At 43.8% G+C, this 17561-nt stretch overlaps 2 protein-coding genes across 4 annotated transcripts; one reads left to right on the plus strand and one right to left on the minus strand.

The window, feature by feature from the left end:
* Nucleotides 1–302: 302 nt before the first annotated feature.
* On the minus strand, nt 303–5538 carry LOC139465919 (probable cytosolic iron-sulfur protein assembly protein CIAO1). Of its 3 annotated transcripts, none has more exons than XM_071247924.1 (3): nt 5421–5538; nt 4072–4484; nt 303–1968 (listed from the first exon to the last, which is right to left on the minus strand). In XM_071247924.1, the coding sequence occupies exons 2-3, from the start codon at nt 4463–4465 to the stop codon at nt 1361–1363; spliced, it is 1002 nt and encodes a 333-aa protein (XP_071104025.1). In that variant the 5' UTR covers nt 4466–4484; nt 5421–5538; the 3' UTR covers nt 303–1360. The 3 variants fall into 3 exon arrangements, with proteins under 3 accessions (XP_071104025.1, XP_071104023.1, XP_071104024.1); XM_071247922.1 differs by having other exon boundaries at nt 4072–4492; XM_071247923.1 differs by lacking the exon at nt 5421–5538 and adding an exon at nt 5281–5393 and having other exon boundaries at nt 4072–4492.
* A 1025-nt stretch (nt 5539–6563) lies between these two features.
* Nucleotides 6564–17296, plus strand: LOC139465920 (ras suppressor protein 1-like). Its single transcript, XM_071247925.1, has 9 exons — nt 6564–6760; nt 8016–8066; nt 9038–9105; nt 10375–10427; nt 12800–12918; nt 13150–13232; nt 14545–14659; nt 15542–15674; nt 16107–17296. The coding sequence occupies exons 1-9, from the start codon at nt 6649–6651 to the stop codon at nt 16195–16197; spliced, it is 825 nt and encodes a 274-aa protein (XP_071104026.1). The 5' UTR covers nt 6564–6648; the 3' UTR covers nt 16198–17296.
* The last annotated feature ends 265 nt before the right edge of the window (nt 17297–17561 follow it).

Genomic DNA, 17561 nt, shown 5'->3' on the forward strand with positions numbered 1-17561 from the left:
TTCATTACCCACGTTCCTTGGGTAAACCACAATGTGTTCTAAGTACCATGAATTGTTTGTTTGTTGTTTAACGCAGCACTCAGCAATATTCCAGCTATATGATGGCGGTCTGTATATAATCAAGTCTGGACCACACAACCCAGTAATTGATACAATGAGCACTGATCCACGCAATTGGAATCGATGACATGCATCAACCAAGTCACCCAGCCTGAACACCAGGTCCGTAGGTCGCCTCTTACGACAAGCATAGTTAACTTTTACAGCAAGCATGGGTTGCTGGAGGCATATTGTACCCCGGATCTTCACACCATGGTAGTAAGCATGTGGTGAGAACTAAATACCTGCTTTCATCAGCAGAATATGATCAGAACTAAAATAAATGTGATGTACTTCATATCACCATCTTCTATAATTTAATAACAATATTATACAACATTTTGAAATATATTTTCACAAATACTGTAACCATGCACACATTACAAACAAAATCATACATATGTGATATTTTCATATCAATAATAAACATAACATGGCTTGGGTATAAAATATCTTTGAGGATAGACCTCGATAATCTCTAACTTCTTATTAATGTACAGTAGTGGAGCCTGGAGCCTGGAGCCTGGAGTGTAATAGTGAACATAATACAAGAAACATTGTGATGATATTCATGGCTGGAATGTGCTGCCACTTCAGTGAGTAACACATTTGATTATCCTTCATCATCATATGCAAAGGAAACCCTTATCAGGAGGGGCAGTCGGGTAGCCTGGTGTTTAAAGCGTTCGCTTGTCACGCCGAAGACCCGGGTTCAATTCCTGAGATGGGTACAATCATTACAATGTGTGAAGCCCATTTCTGGTGTCCCCTGTCGGGATATTGCTGGAATATTGCTAAAAGCGGTGTAAAACCATATTCACTCACTCACCCTTATCAGGAAACCTACTGACTGTTATAAACTGAAATCTACATGGTGTTGGTTAACTGAACCATTCATCTACACAGGTTAGAGCCCATCTCCACAGGTGACGGGTTAGAGGACATCTCCACAGGTGACAGTTAGAGCCCATCTCCACAGGTTACGGGTTAGAGCCCACCTCCACAGGTGACAGCCCATCTGCACAGGTGACGGGTTAGAACCCATCTCCACAGGTGGCGGGTTAGAGCCCATCTCCACAGGTGACGGGGTAGAGCCATCTCCACAGGTGACGGGTTAGAGCCCATCTCCACAGGTGACGGGTTAGAGCCAATCTCCACAGGTGATGAGTTAGCGCCATCTCCACAGGTGACGGGTTAGAGCCCACCTCCACATCTGACAGACCATCAGTTCAGTGACTAGAGCTTGACAGAGCCATCATCACTATTCAGTCAGTCGCCAGAGCTTGACAAAACCGTCGTCACTGCATGATGCTAGTAGTCCTGCCACTTTGGGGTTCCAGGCCACACAGTTGACATCCTGTGAATGTGCTGCCTGAACAGTTGTCAGTAAACTGAAATTTGGTTGGTTCTGATCCGACCCTGCATCCTCCACAAACACGCGGACTGCATCGTCACCAGCTGCCGTCGCGATATGCCCGGTGAGGTGACTCCAGTCTATGGAATAGACACACCTCGTATGGTAGCCAGACAGGGTACAGACACACTTCCACGTGGGGTCACGCCCTGTGGTGGCGACACCCTCCTTGTTCCCAGGGAGATACTCCTGCCAGACTTTGACGGACATGTCATCACTACATGACGCTAGGCGTGTCCCTGACTTGTTGAACGCAATGTCCCACACTGTGGAGCCATGGGACTCCAGGGTGGCACAACACGCCCAGTCATCATTGTCTTCTCTCAGGAACTTGATGGTGTCGTCGTAGCTGCAGGAGACGAGGATGTCTTTGTTGGGGTGCCAGGCCAGGTGCTTCACGTCCTGGGTGTGCATGCTCAGCACGCTGGCACACTCGTACTCCTCGTCATCTGTCACTGAAACAACAAGCAATAATACCACGGTACTGTAGGTCACCTCACAGCATAAGGGAATTGGACAAACAATGTCTTGTTAGCTTATGAAATTCACATTATTGACATGTTTCCCAGGCAAGGAGGTTAATTGACTATAAAAGTCCAGTTTTCACCCTTGCCAAACTAGACTGGAATTATGGAGTTATGGCTGGACTAATGAGTTTTTGCACAGTCCAATTAATATTTGCGCAACATGGCGGCTGCTGCCCTGCTGATTTCGGTCAATTGCACAGCTGTGTTCCATCAATTGGGAGTCGACAGATTTTCAAAATCTTCTCATGTTTTTAATCAAGGTGCTTGTGTTATTTGATTCACTTCACGAAGTAAGACCTGTTTTATTACAATATAGATATTGATTAACGATCTGATCGTCTTGACTAGGTGCTGCCATCTTGTTTGACGCAAATGTAACTGATATGAGAGGTGGAATCTGATTGGTCAATAGGAGGGACATAGAAGGGACATAACTTGTAATAGCCACAGGTCGCGCTACGATCAAGCCCAGAAATTCCAACCTAGTTCGACAAGGATGGTTACCTCCCTTGCCCTGGGAAAACAATTAATCATTCTGTGATTATTTCTTGATCTATTTTGTTGAAGAGACTTAAAATTAATAAGCAACTACAGTTACCTTTACCTTTGACATGAGAAAAATGAATGACAGGCACTGGAGAAAACATGAACCAGGTATCACTATAGTACTGACCTCCTCTTTATAACACTCTGACAGATTACAAAGAAACCCCACTCTGTCGCTACAGTTGACACATGGACCATGACGTCCATATCAGCGCGAATCAAATACCTTGTTCAAACTGATACAAGTGCCAAATGTTTGTTCTTTATATTCCCCCTAAATGTATTTGAAAAACACACAAGACAGAACATATGTGGGATCAGAGTAATCCTTCATACAGTGAAATGAAGCACTGCATCTTTGACATGAGTTAACGTTCTTGTTTCTCCTTTAACTACTGTTACTACTATTCATTGTGTATGGACTGAGTGTATTGCATTACTCAATGACTAGTTCATTAGGCTCAGTGCTTTGGGATCATATGAATGTCTAACGTTCAGTGTTAATGAAAACAAATGACACAAACTGACCTGCCCCAAAATATCTGAACTGACTCACACTGAGCAGGGTTTTATTGAATGCAAAATATTTGGTACCATTAGCAACCATGGCAACTGGATCCTTAAGACCCCCTCAGTTGTAGCCATGGTAGCAGGCTTCTTTATTTTACTGTAATTTTTATTAACAAGGAAAATCCCATTTAAATTTAGTATTAGGCTTCACACTTAATATATATTTGACTTGTTGTTGGTCAAGTGGTGACCAAAAGCATTACTGAGACTCACACATTGAAAGGCCCAGTAAAATCACTGAGCAGATGTGCACATGGAATGAAAATTTATTAAAGAATGTAATTTTTGTGTTTATGGAGGTATCTACATTAAAAAACGGTGAGCAAACTGTGTAAATCTGTGTAGCTTCTAAGACAGCTTGTTTATTCATTAACACTAAAAACACTGGACACAACAATACGGAAACAGTGACATTGTTCAGTGCAATGATGTAACACAAGCCCCGCCTATTCTACTACAAGCCAATGAGGAGACAGCGGTCCGTTAGTCGTCATGGCCTATTTTTCCCTGTTTTTTTTATACATTAATTAAGAAAAAAAAAAAATGTCACAGATAGACCAATCTCACCAAACTACAATGTTCAGCAGCGAGAAGATCTGATTTTAATGAGATTGTCGAAATACTTGCAATTTATGTATCATAAAATAGTATTTTCAATCCTTGTGTTAGTGGTCCTTATGGTTTAAGTCTGTTTATACTGAAGATGTCTAAAAATGCAGCATTAGAAATTGCACTAGTCCAATAATCCTTGCCAAACTGCCCAATAATTAAGTTATCATAAGGACTAGAAGAAACTTGCCATTTTCAAAGGTTTTGGTATATGTTATCATTAGAAGGACTACTGGACTAAAACAGTTAGCTTCTATTGCTGCAATGTCCAAAATGTTTAGTCCAAAGCAGAAATTAGCTGCAAACCTTCCCAAATCCACACGCTCTTGTCACGACTGCATGTTGCCAGCAGGTTTCCGGTGGGGGCCCACACCACACACTTCACCTCATTCTCGTGGCCCTCAAGGGTTGCAATGCACTCAAACTCCCCTTCCTTCCGACTCCAGACGCATGTGGTTGCATCAAAGCTAGCACTGGCCAGGTAGTTGCCGCATGGTGACCACGCCACTGACCGGACTGTCCGCTGGTGGGCGTCGGTCAGGACTGTCTTGCACACCCAGTTGTCTCCCTCCTGCCCCCAGATGCGGACACTCTTGTCCCCGCTGCATGAGGCTAGCAATGTTCCTGTGGGGTTCCATGCCACGCCCCACACCCTCTCTTCATGCCCGGTCAGGGCACACAGCTCTACTAGGACATTCATTACTATCTTCTACTTCGCCCTGAAACACTATAAAGGGAGAGATTTCAATAGACAAACATATAACACAATCATTCACATCTTGTACTTCACCCTAAAGTATTAATCAATAATGGAGAAATATTTATAAAAGATGTATGTTTCTATGCCATTCATTCGTATGTATTACTTCCTCACTGAAACACTTTCAAAGAGTCTCTATAGACATAGGTGCTAGTTAGGACATTACTACTATGACTAACACATCTTCTGTACTGTGAATGATTGCTTAAAATTGTAATGCATGTTCCCATGTAGGGAAATTGAACCCAGCCATAGGTGTGATGATATTCACTTTAACAACTTGGCTATCCCACCACCCCATAATCAAGTCTGGATCAGACAGACAAGTGGATGAACAATGAACAATGTCATTCGCATGAAGACATCCAATCAGCACAGTCACAGAGTCAGAGTTTTGACAACGACCACATTGTTTGTTTGTTTATAATAATGCCTCACTCAACAATATTCCAGCTATATGAGGGCAGTCTGTAAATAATCGAATCTGGACCAGACGATCCAGTGATTGACATCATGAGCATCGACCTACGCAATTGGGATACGATGACATGCATCAAACATGTTAGTCGCTCTTACGACAAGCATGGGTTGCTGAAGACCAATTCTAACCCGGTCCCACAACCACGGAATACACTTGGGTGGGTAATTAAATTACCACATGTATGGGATTCAGGGGACCAATTCTTCCCTGTAGATCCACATGGGACAACCAGGTTATTGAGTGGGTTCACTTTGTCATCTTTTATGCATTGTACTTGCTCAGGTATATCGAATATTGCCATCAACCATTGCGTCTTTGAGTTTGACAGCTTCCCGATGTTACGTGCAAAACTCACATCTCCGCTCTAAACACTGCCGATATAGTTTGGACACTTTTGTTAATAGGGTTCCTCACCAGTAATGACAACGCGGACAACAGGTGAAACCCAACAACATGTAGGCTACCACGATGTCGGTACAGATGTTCAAGCTCCTCCACAACACCGTTAGGTTCCGCTTCTGAGATCTTCTCGCATGCTGTTGCAAGCTTCTCACAGTCAAATTTAACGCGTACAGCTAATTTGCACTATCGTTGCGGTAGAACATCGCTGCGGGGAGCTCAGTAGAAATAGAATATCGCTGCAAGGAGCTAGTAAAACTTCTGACGGTTGACTGGGCTCCTGCCTATATGATGTCGGGCCTTCTGGAAAAGCACACAGTGTGGTCCCAGTAGACTAACATTTAGTCTCTGAAATCTTATATTACACAATATCCTTCTTGACTCTAAAAATAAAAAAAATTCCCTATGCTGATTTCAGAATAGAACAGAGCTAGCTTGAGCTGGCTAGACTTGCTTTTGTATGCATTTCTAGATTATTATTTTTTCATAAAATAAATATATTCCACGGTCATGGTGCAGGACTATGGTCCCAGGGACGTAATAGATCTATGGTCTCCCGGTGGTACACAAGATACGCGTGATACAAATATACAATTTTTAATCTTGTTCACACAATCTAAAAAAATAGATCGGTTTATTATTACAGCATACCAATGAAAGAAATATAGTGTATTTAAATTGTAAAAATTAAATTGTGGATGATAAATATAATGTTTTATTAGGTCACTTAAATTATTATTCGGGTGGGTGGGTCCGTGGCAATCAGGGGAGGGTCATAAAAAGTAATACACATATTTTGGAAGCGTCATGAAAAAGTCGATATTGTATGATAAATTATAAAGTACGTTTGAATTTTGTCTTTTTAGGGAGGGTCATCCAAACATATGACAAGCATCGGGGAGGATAAATATGTTTATTTACATAAATGAATCAAAACCTCAAAGTTCTCTCTCAGTCAATTTTACTGCCTACAACATATGCTACATTTGGTTTTCAAAATAGAAAAGAGGGGGAGGGTCCCACCCGATGCAAAAAGTTTGCCCTCGCCAGTGAACAGGATTTCGACGAAGCCCGTTTCCTAAGCTTGCTGCGGAAACCAGTTAACCGTAGCACGCAATGGGATGGAGCTTTGGGAAAATGTCAACTTCCGGTATATGACTTCCGGAAGGATATTGCCATTAAAGGAAATGTGTAGAATTCTTTGAGCTTTTTCCGACAACTGCATTTTAAGGACCCGGTCAACATGGCTAATAAGCTGAAGAAAGTTATTGAGGAAAATCGGGATAAGAAGGACCCTGAAATTGATCTGGTTGATCGAGGAATCGTTCAGCTGGGGTCCGACGTTCCCGGACTAAGTGAGTGACTGAGTCATGAAATTCGACATAATGCCTAACTGGTACATCTGTGGTATATTGTCAGTAAATTGAAGACAAACGCTGGTGCTTTTACATTGGCAAAAACATTGCAATTGACCGGATACTGATTTTGTTTGTTTGTTGTGTAACGCCGCGCTCAACAATATTACAGCAATCTGACGGTGGTCTGTTAATAACCGAGTCCGGACGAGACAATCCGGTGATTGATATCATGAGCATGTGATGAGTATCTATACCATGACATGCATCAACCAAGTCAGGGAGCCTGACCACCCTATCCCAATAGTTGCCTCTTACGACAAATTATCGACCAGGATCTTCAAGGGCCTGCTGTTTTGTGTTTTTACTTCGCTCACGCTTTACTCATTCTGCATATACTCTACACTGACTTTATCAGTTGATGAACGTCAACAAATATAACTTCAATCCTTAAATGACAGACCCAGGGTAAATGGTTGTCAAAGATTTGTGTAACCTAAAATAGATAAATTGTGACATTGCCATGCTTATCTTATATAGTTATACAAATTGTTTTGTTACGAAAAGTATACACTAGACATGCTAGACACATGCTTGAATAGAACATATTTACTTAACATTTTTAAGGTTTTTGTGCTGTTTTCACCATTTAAATGATAAAATAACAATCTTTCCATCTTACGTCTTTGTTTTAGGGCACATAGCTTTTTTGAATAGTGAAAATATTTAACCAATTAAACTGTACCATTCTCAATTATTACAGTATTACTGATAATAAAATAAGATAGTACTTGATGGTTGTATTGGTGGGTGATGTTGCTGGTGTTTTGTGCATGTTGGATGCCAGATTAACATGATTAAAATCCACTGAGCACAAGAGCAAAACTATTTACATTAAACGTGTACCCGGAAAACATCTAGCTGATCCTTTTTGTTGACAAGCTAGAATATGTGTAGAATACAAGGCATGATGACCAATTAATTTCATTTGTAGAATAGTAGTACTAATCAACTGAAATATGACTTGTATCATGGTGGTGAAGATAACAGTGTAATAGAGTATTCCCTCCATTACTGGTATTGAACGTGTTGAGTAACCTGGATCAAACTGCATTTCATAGATAGTAGTGACCATGATGACCATGATGAGCAGTAAGTGTAACAGTACCTGATGGACAATTGTAATTCACAGCATCATCATGATCATGTTGTTGGGCTGTGCCTTTCATTTTCTGATTGTTCCTTTATCTTGCAGTGCACCTGAATCACCTGACCCGCATCACCGCGAGTCACAACAGGATTGCAAGTATGTACATGATGTAGTTTTCATGCATTGTTTGTTGAATGAAATTGGTTTTTGTCCATGTCACACTTCTTTCATCTGCCCAAGGCCAGGGAGTTAACTGACAATAAAAGTCCAGTTTCCACCCTTGCCAAATTATACGGAAATTTCGTGGCGTAATTGTAGCGCCACCAGTGTCTATTACAAGTTATGTCCCTTCTATGTCCCTCCTACTGACTAATCTGATTCTACCCCTCATATTACTTGCAAAAGAAAAGAGTTGCATCTGCTTGAAACAAAATGGTAGTGCCCAGTCAAGACGATCTGATTGATAATCCATATCTATATTGTAATAAAATGGGTCTTAACTCGTGAAGTGAATCAGATCACTGGAGCACCTTGATTAAAAACATGAATACATTTGGAGAGTATATATTGATGCCCATTTGACAGTAAACATGTAGACTGTTTCTTGTGAACCAATGTTGATTTTGTTACGAGATTTTTATGATTAGACTATGCATAGACTCATCTGGCAAACCAAAATATAGCTCCTTAAGTCCAGCCTAGTTTGGCAAGGGTGGAAACTGAACTTTAATGGTCAGTTAACTTCGTTGCCTTGGTCATGTTTAGAAGATGCACCTAATTTGCAGCTCTTATTGCATGTAACAACTAAAGTGAAAAAAACATGCTGTGTGGGTATTGTCCGTGCCAAGAACATTTGAGTCTATCAGCCCGGACCTGTTACCAATTTTCAGTAGATCATAGTGACTCGGGCTATAGGCAAGTGTCTAAAGTAAGAGACTGTGTGATCACTGTATGCTGTCTGCCCTGATTGTCGGTGACCAGGATACATGCAGGATGGTTCGAGTCTGTGATGGTTTACCTGCTCCAGACCTGTCCATCATTGTCAGTTATCAAGACTCAGTGGATGTACCGCTGACTATGGATCCTTCCTTAGTCTTCTCAAAGCTTTCACAATCTCTACTTTGCAGATATTCCTGCTAACATTGCTGACTTTATTAATCTGGAGATACTCAACCTGTTCAACAACTGTCTTGAGGTGAGAAAATGTTTTGTTGTGTTAGGAGTGTCTGCTGAGAAGAAAGTTGATATTCTGTTGTCGAGGTAACCATTTGTTTATGAACACCGGTCCCCACTGATGGCTGGTATGGTATGTGGAGGGAACCTTGTGTGAAAGTAACTTGGTACTTTGTGTTCATGCCCCCAACAGTCCATCATAGTGCCCCCAACATTCTGTCCTAGTGCTCACAACAGTTTGTCCTAGTGCTCACAACAGTCCGTCCTAGTGCCCCCAACAGTCCGTCCTAGTGCCCCCAAGTCTGTCGTAGTGCCCCGAAGTATGTCATAGTGCCTCAACAGTCCATCATAGTGCCTCAACAGTCTGTCCTAGAGTCTCAACAGTCCATCCTAGAGCCTCAACAGTCCATCCTAGAGCCTCAACAGTCCATCCTAGAGCCCCAACAGTCCATCCTAGAGCCCCCAACAGTCCATCGTAGTGCCTCAACAGTCTGTCCTAGAGCCTCAACAGTCCGTCCTAGAGCCCCAACAGTCTGTCCTAGAGTCTCAACTCTGTCCTAGAGCCTCAACAGTCCGTCCTAGAGCCTCAACAGTCTGTCCTAGAGCCTCAACAGTCCGTCCGAGCCCCAACAGTCCATCCTAGAGCCTCAACAGTCCATCCTAGAGCCTCAACTGTCCATCCCAGTGCCTCAACAGTCCATCTGTGCCTCAACAGTCCATCCTAGAGCCTCAACAGTCCATCCCAGTGCCTCAACAGTCCATCCTAGAGCCCCAACAGTCCATCCGAGCCTCAACAGTCTATCGTAGTGCCCCCAACAGTCCATTGAAGTGCCCCAAACAGTCCGTCCTAGAGCCTCAACAGTCCGTCCTAGAGCCTCAACAGTCTGTCCTAGAGCCTCAGCAGTCTGTCCTAGAGCCTCAACAGTCTGCCCTAGAGCCTCAACAGTCCATCGTAGTTGACATGAGTGTGTATGCATGTTTTGTGTATGATAATGGACATGCAGTTATTGGGGATGTTGCATGATGTTGGCGATAATCTGAAATAAAAATTCAGATGTGACAAATATTGGACAAAATTTAGAATTTATCTCATATGTCTTCTTACCAGGACACACATAATGTCAAACATTTCAGGTGTGTACGTCAGAATAGAACTTGTTGGACTGCTTATAGCTCAACTAAGTCTGCATGTCTGCATCTTAAACGTGGATTGTCATGGTCGGCTGTATATTCAGCTACCCTTTCCAGACATCTTCTTGTCTTATGTTGACTCACTCCCTGCTGTTCACAGGAGCTGCCGTCTACGCTGAGCACAATGCCCAAACTTAAAATCTTAAATGTAGGGTAAGTAGCCCTGTGAATTCACAACAACGCTTAATGTCGTTACAGCCCACACTGAAGTTATGGTGGTTGTCAGCAGGCATGTCATCGTATCTCACGATATTAATGTATCAATAAATTCTTAATGTCAATACTGTTTCGATTCAAATTTGTGAATATTGATACTCAAGTAATAATTCATTGCCACAGAAACATTTACAATTACTAATATTACCATGGTTAAGATGGAAAATGAGAATGTAGAAAACATTTTAAACATTTAGCATGTTTACTGTATCAGCCTAGTTCATATGTAGCATTGAGTCGATATATCAAACTGTAGTTGTCACTTGTGTCTCCTGTTTGAATCAATCAACACATTGCACACAACAACCAACCACCAACTGACTCTCCAACTGAACACCCAACAACCAACCAACAACTGACTCTCCCACTGACACACAACAACCAACCACCCACTGACCCACCAACACATTGCACACAACAACCAACCACCAACTGATACACCCACTGACACAGTAACACATTGCACACAACAACCAACCACCCACTGACTCTCCCACTGACACCCAGCAACCAACCACCAACTGACTCTCCAACTGAACACCCAACAACCAACCATCAACTGACTCTCCCACTGACACACAACAATCAACCACCAACTGAACAACCAACACATTGCCCACAACAACCAAACACCAACTGATACACCCACTGACCCACCAACACATTGCACACAACAACCAACCACCAACTGATACACCCACTGACCCACCAACACGTTGTACACAACAACCAATCACCTACTGACACACCCACTGACACACAACAACCAACCACCCACTGACCCACCAACACATTGCCCACAACAACCAACCACCCACTGACCCACCAACACATTGCCCACAACAACCAACCACCCACTGACCCACCAACACATTGCCCACAACAACCAAACACCAACTGATACACCCACTGACCCACCAACACATTGCCCACAACAACCAACCACCCACAGACCCACCAACACATTGCCCACAACAACCAACCACCCACTGACCCACCAACACATTGCCCACAACAACCAACCACCAACTGATACACCCACTGACACACAACAACCAACCACCCACTGACCCACCAACACATTGCCCACAACAACCAACCACCCACTGACCCACCAACACATTGCCAACAACAACCAACCACCTACTGACACACCCACTGACACACAACAACTAACCACCCACTGACACACCAACACATTGCCCACAACAACCAACCACCCACTGACACACCAGCTGACACACAACAACCAACCACCCACTGACACACCCACTGACACACAACAACCAACCACCTACTGACACACCCACTGACATACCCACTGACAACTAACCACCCACTGACACACCAACACATTGCCCACAACAACCAACCACCTACTGACACACCCACTGACACACCAGCTGACACACAACAACCAACCACCCACTGATACACCCACTGAAACACCCACTGACACACAACAACCAACCACCCACTGATACACCCACTGACACACCCACTGACACACAACAACCAACCACCCACTGACACACCCACTGACACACAACAACCAACCACCCACTGACACACCCACTGACACACAACAACCAACCACCCACTGATACACCCACTGAAACACCCACTGACACACAACAACCAACCACCCACTGATACACCCACTGACACACCCACTGACACACAACAACCAACCACCCACTGACACACCCACTGACACACCCACTGACACACAACAACCAACCACCCACTGACACACAACAACCAACCACCCACTGACACACCCACTGACACACCCACTGACACACAACAACCAACCACCTACTGATACACCCACTGACACACAATAACCAACCACCCACTGACACACCCACTGACACACCCACTGACACACAACAACCAACCACCTACTGACCCACCAACACATTGCCCACAACAACCAACCACCCACTGACCCACCAACACATTGCCCACAACAACCAACCACCAACTGATACACCCACTGACCCACCAACACATTGCCCACAACAACCAACCACCCACTGACACACCCACACATTGCCCACAACAACCAACCACCCACTGACACACTCACTGACACACCCACTGACACACCCACTGACACACCCACACCCTGTTGGATTTTCCCAGTTGCACTCATCGAAGCATAGGACATTTACAAATTTTATGTGGTTGTTAAATCGCTGTTTATATGGCTGTTTGTATGGCCTTCAATATTTGATAAAATCAGCTTTTGAGCTGAACTGATTCAGGCTTAGACGTAGATATTGATCATGTTTGTGTTTTGACAGGATGAACAAACTAAACGCTCTACCTCGAGGTTTTGGGGCGTTTCCGGCGCTGGAGGTGCTGGATGCAACGTACAACAACCTGAATGAGCACAGCCTCCCCGGCAATTTCTTCTGTCTGGGTACGTCTTGCATCTTGTGCAACTGAGTCCAGTGTTCATCTGGAGCTCTCTGTTAATATGGTGTGTGACAGTGTTTTAAATGATGTGAATGATCAAGAGTATCCATTGAGGGAGGCAGTGCTTGGCTAATTGGCAGTCCTAGAAAGTTTGAATGAATAGCACTGAGGTTTCTAAATCTGACATTTTGTAGGTCAACTTGAGCGATACAGCATATTTCTATTCTTCTTTCAGATACACTTCGAGCTATGTACTTTGGTGACAATGACTTTGAAACTCTACCCCCTGAAATTGGCAGACTAAAGAATTTGCAAGTCGTAAGTGTTTCAGCTGTTGTGCATGAAGTGTCAGTATCACCCCTGTTAGCCTGTTCAAGGTTGAATGATCAGAAAACACATTCAGACTTCTTGACTTTTGTGATCTGATAACCGACACTCTGATTGTTCAGATGAAACGTTGTTGTGACATGACCTGTAATGGGATGTCCTCCGATCTGTGTGTATCGGAAGTGATTGCTAAGATCTGACATGACCTGTAATGGGATGTCCTCCGATCTATGTGTATCGGAAGTGAGCGCTAAGATCTGAGTTGACTGTAATGGGATGTCCTAAGATCTGTGTATATCGGAAGTGAGCGCTAAGATCTGACGTGACCTGTAATGGGATGTGCTCAGATCTGTGTGTATCGGAAGTGAACGCTAAGATCTGAAGTGACCTGTAATGGGATGTCCTCAGATCTGTGTGTATCGGAAGTGAGCGCTAAGATCTGACGTGACCTGTAATGGGTTGTCCTCAGATCTGTGTGTATCGGAAGTGAGCGCTAAGATCTGACATGACCTGTAATGGGATGTCCTCAGATCTGTGGGTATCGGAAGTGAGCGCTAAGATCTGACGTGACCTGTAATGGGATGTCCTCAGATCTATGTGTATCGGAAGTGAGTGCTAAGATCTGACGTGACCTGTAATGGAATGTCCTCAGATCTGTGTGTATCAGAAGTGAGCGCTAAGATCTGACGTGACCTGTAATGGGATGTCCTCAGATCTGTGTATATCGGAAGTGAGCGCTAAGATCTGACATGACCTGTAATGGGATGTCCTCAAATCTATGTGTATCGGAAGTGAGCGCTAAGATCAGAGTTGACTGTAATGGGATGTCCTAAGATCTGTGTATATCGGAAGGGAGCGCTAAGATCTGACGTGACCTGTAATGGGATGTCCTAAGATCTGTGTATATCGGAAGTGAGCGCTAAGATCTGAGTTGACTGTAATGGGATGTCCTAAGATCTGTGTATATCGGAAGTGAGCGCTAAGATCTGACGTGACCTGTAATGGGATGTCCTCAGATCTGTGTGTATCGGAAGTGAACGCTAAGATCTGACGTGACCTGTAATGGGTTGTCCTCAGATCTGTGTGTATCGGAAGTGAGTGCTAAGATCTGACGTGACCTGTAATGGGATGTCCTCAGATCTGTGTGTACTGGAAGTGATCGCTAAGATCTGATTTCAATGAGTAAGGGAGGTTGGCCAATACCCTGAACCAACATTGTTTGAAACTTTCCACTGAATGATTTCACAGTCCACTGTATCCATGGCTTGTTGTGTGAGCTTACCTCTCCTCCATGTTGTTTCAGCTTTCACTGAGGGAGAATGATCTGGTCATGTTGCCCAAAGAAATCGGGGACCTGATTCGACTCAGGGAGCTTCACATTCAGGGAAATCGACTGACTGTTCTGCCACCAGAGCTGGGTAAGTACAGGAAGCCTTCTCCCAGAGATTGGGAGGACCTAGGAAGCTTACGTGAACTGCATTGCTTTGGATAACTCGGCAACCCATTCCCTTAAAGCACCTTGACCTCTCCTGATACTCCCCTTTACCTCAAATCATCCTCACCTTGGCATCTCTCAACTCACCTTGATCTCTAATCACCCTCACCTTGGCCTCTCTCAACTCACCTTGATCTCTCATCTCATCTGCAAATGTCTACACTCTCACCTTGACCTCCCCACACCTTTTCCCTCCCTTACCTCACCTTGACCTCTCAACCTCCCCCATGCTCACCTTGACCTCTCACCTCAACTCACCTTGACCTCTCCTCAACTCAACCTGCTCCAACACTCACCTTGACCGCCCCCACACTCACCTTGACCTCCCCCACACTCACCTTGACCTCTCACCACCATCAGTTCAACCTGTCCTCACCTCAGCTTGACCTCTCCTAACCTCAACCTCCCCCCACACTCACCTTGACCTCCCCACCTCAGCTTGACCTCACCCTCACCTTCCCACACAGTTTTACTTCTTCCATCCTTCGTTGTGCCCCATCACAAAGGGGATATAGGAATTGGTGCTGGCCTCCTATTCTGTTTGTCTTTCTGTCAACTCACAGTTGACAAAAATATGAATGGCATCTTGCAGGGATTGTTTTATTCACAATGTTTGTAGATCGGATTTGTTGGATTTTATTTGAATACACCTCTACTTTCTTATTTTGCTGAAACTGTACATTCTTCAAGACCATGTAAACAGAAATGTATGTGTCATATTAATATCATTGTACAAACTCTACGTAGTTTGATCTCTCCTTCATCTTCTCTGCTTTATTCTCACTGTGGCCACTTGTTATTCCAGGCAACCTTGACCTTGTGGGCATGAAGCAGGTTTTCAAGGCTGAGAATAACCCCTGGGTGACCCCCATTGCTGACCAGTTCCAAGTGGGCGTGTCCCATGTGTTCGACTACATAAGATCTGATACCTATAAATTGTGAGTGTGTATGTTTGATCTGACACTTATAAGTGGTGGGTGTTTATGTTCGAGGGCGGTGGGGTAGCCTAGTGGTTAAAGCAATCGCTTGTCACGCCGAAGACCTGGGTTTGATTCTCCACATTGGTACAATTTGTGAAGTCGATTTCTGGTGTCCCCTGCTGTGATATTGCTGGAATATTGCTAATGGTGGCATAAATCCATAATCACTCACTCACTCACTCACGATCTAACACTTATAAGTGTTGGGTGTGTATGTTTGATCTGACATTTATAGGTGAGTGTATGTGTTTGATCTGACATTTATAGGTGAGTGTATGTGTTTGATCTGACACTTATAGGTGAGTGTATGTGTTTGATCTGACACTTATATCGGCCCAGTACATGATGTATCAGGTAATGTTGCTGTTCATTCAACTGTTTCTGTTTCAGCTTGTATGGCCGCCATATTGCAGCAGGCGCACAGCTCCCTCCAAAGACAACCGACAAGTCCAAGAAAATCAGCCGTGTCAAACCCAAGTGATCTCCCCATCTGCCTCAGCCACAAATAACTCAGCATTTATGTTTCAATGATATATTGCATGCTTCGTCCACGTATCCCCTAGGAATATCTACATGTTAGTCAGGGCGCCACCGCTAGCCACTGGGGGAAACACCATCCTCGTGCTCTGACATCAGGCAATACACAGCAGTCCCTGCTTCCGGCTTGTATTGACTGTATACTATAGTACAGACACTGCCATTATTCTTGGAAACAATACAGTGGTGCAGTAGAAGGACTAATGTCAGCATGTCAGTAGTATCTGTGGTTCGTGTAGGAAATCTTGTTAATTGTTGAACTGCGAGCTTCCAGTATGAAAGGTTACATGCCTCCTAAACATATTAATTCATAAACTGAAAACACCAAGTCTTTTAGGGTTGTGAAAGTTTGTATTAAGAATGATGTCTCCCTTCTCCCAGCCACTGTGATGGAAGGGTTACTGAGGGCTACTGAAAAATAGGAAGAGGTCATCCTATGCCCATGCCCAAACAAATGTATAGAGGTTTGTCAACTTAGTGATCTTAGAATTGATAAGGGGTGGTCTCATAAGTAATAGGATGAAAGACAGTTTGTGAAGTAAAAAGCCCATGACAATAATAGTGGCTGATGATCCTAAGAACCTCGTCCCTCTTATGAGAGGGTTTGGATACCTAAGGCCAGCTGTTCTGTGTGTAGCCCCCTCCCTGCATACTGCCATTTTCAAACCCTCATTAGAGAGGGTTTGGATACCCTAGCCTAGCTGTCCTGTGTATACCCTCTCCCTGAAGACTGCCATTCTAAAACCCTCATTTGAGAGGGTTTTGATACCCTAGCCCAGCTGTTCTGTGTGTACCCCATCCCTGAACACTGCCCTTCTCCCACTGTAGACTATATGTTAGCTACTGTCTTACTCATCAGTTCTGTGTGCCTTTGTATGTTTAAACCAACTGAACCAGACTCCAGACCTCCAGTATCAGTCGGCAGTGTATCTGTGACTACAGTTGGATACAGACGAGGTGCTGGGCTTTGTTAGTCATAACTGATGTATGTTATCATAATATATGAAATATTTATAAACATTTTATACTGTTGCCTTGTAGATGAATAAATAATGACTCTTTTAGAAGCTGTGCGAGTTGTGATTTGTTACTACCTTGTCCTCGTTCCACAACACAATCTTAAACTGGTTGTAACGGTTGTAACTCCCAAGTCTTTACCTAGACTTAGGGTTGGCATGGTAGCCTTGTTGTTAAAGCGTTCAAAGACCCGGGTTCGATTCCCGACATGGGTACAATGTGTGAAGCCCATTTCTGGTGTCCCCACCGTGATATTGCTGGAATATTGCTAAAAGTGGCGTACAACCATAC

The sequence above is a fragment of the Haliotis cracherodii genome, unplaced genomic scaffold (assembly GCF_022045235.1).
Source record: "Haliotis cracherodii isolate W230 unplaced genomic scaffold, xgHalCrac1.p SCAF_18, whole genome shotgun sequence".
NCBI classification, from domain to species: Eukaryota; Metazoa; Mollusca; class Gastropoda; order Lepetellida; family Haliotidae; genus Haliotis; species Haliotis cracherodii.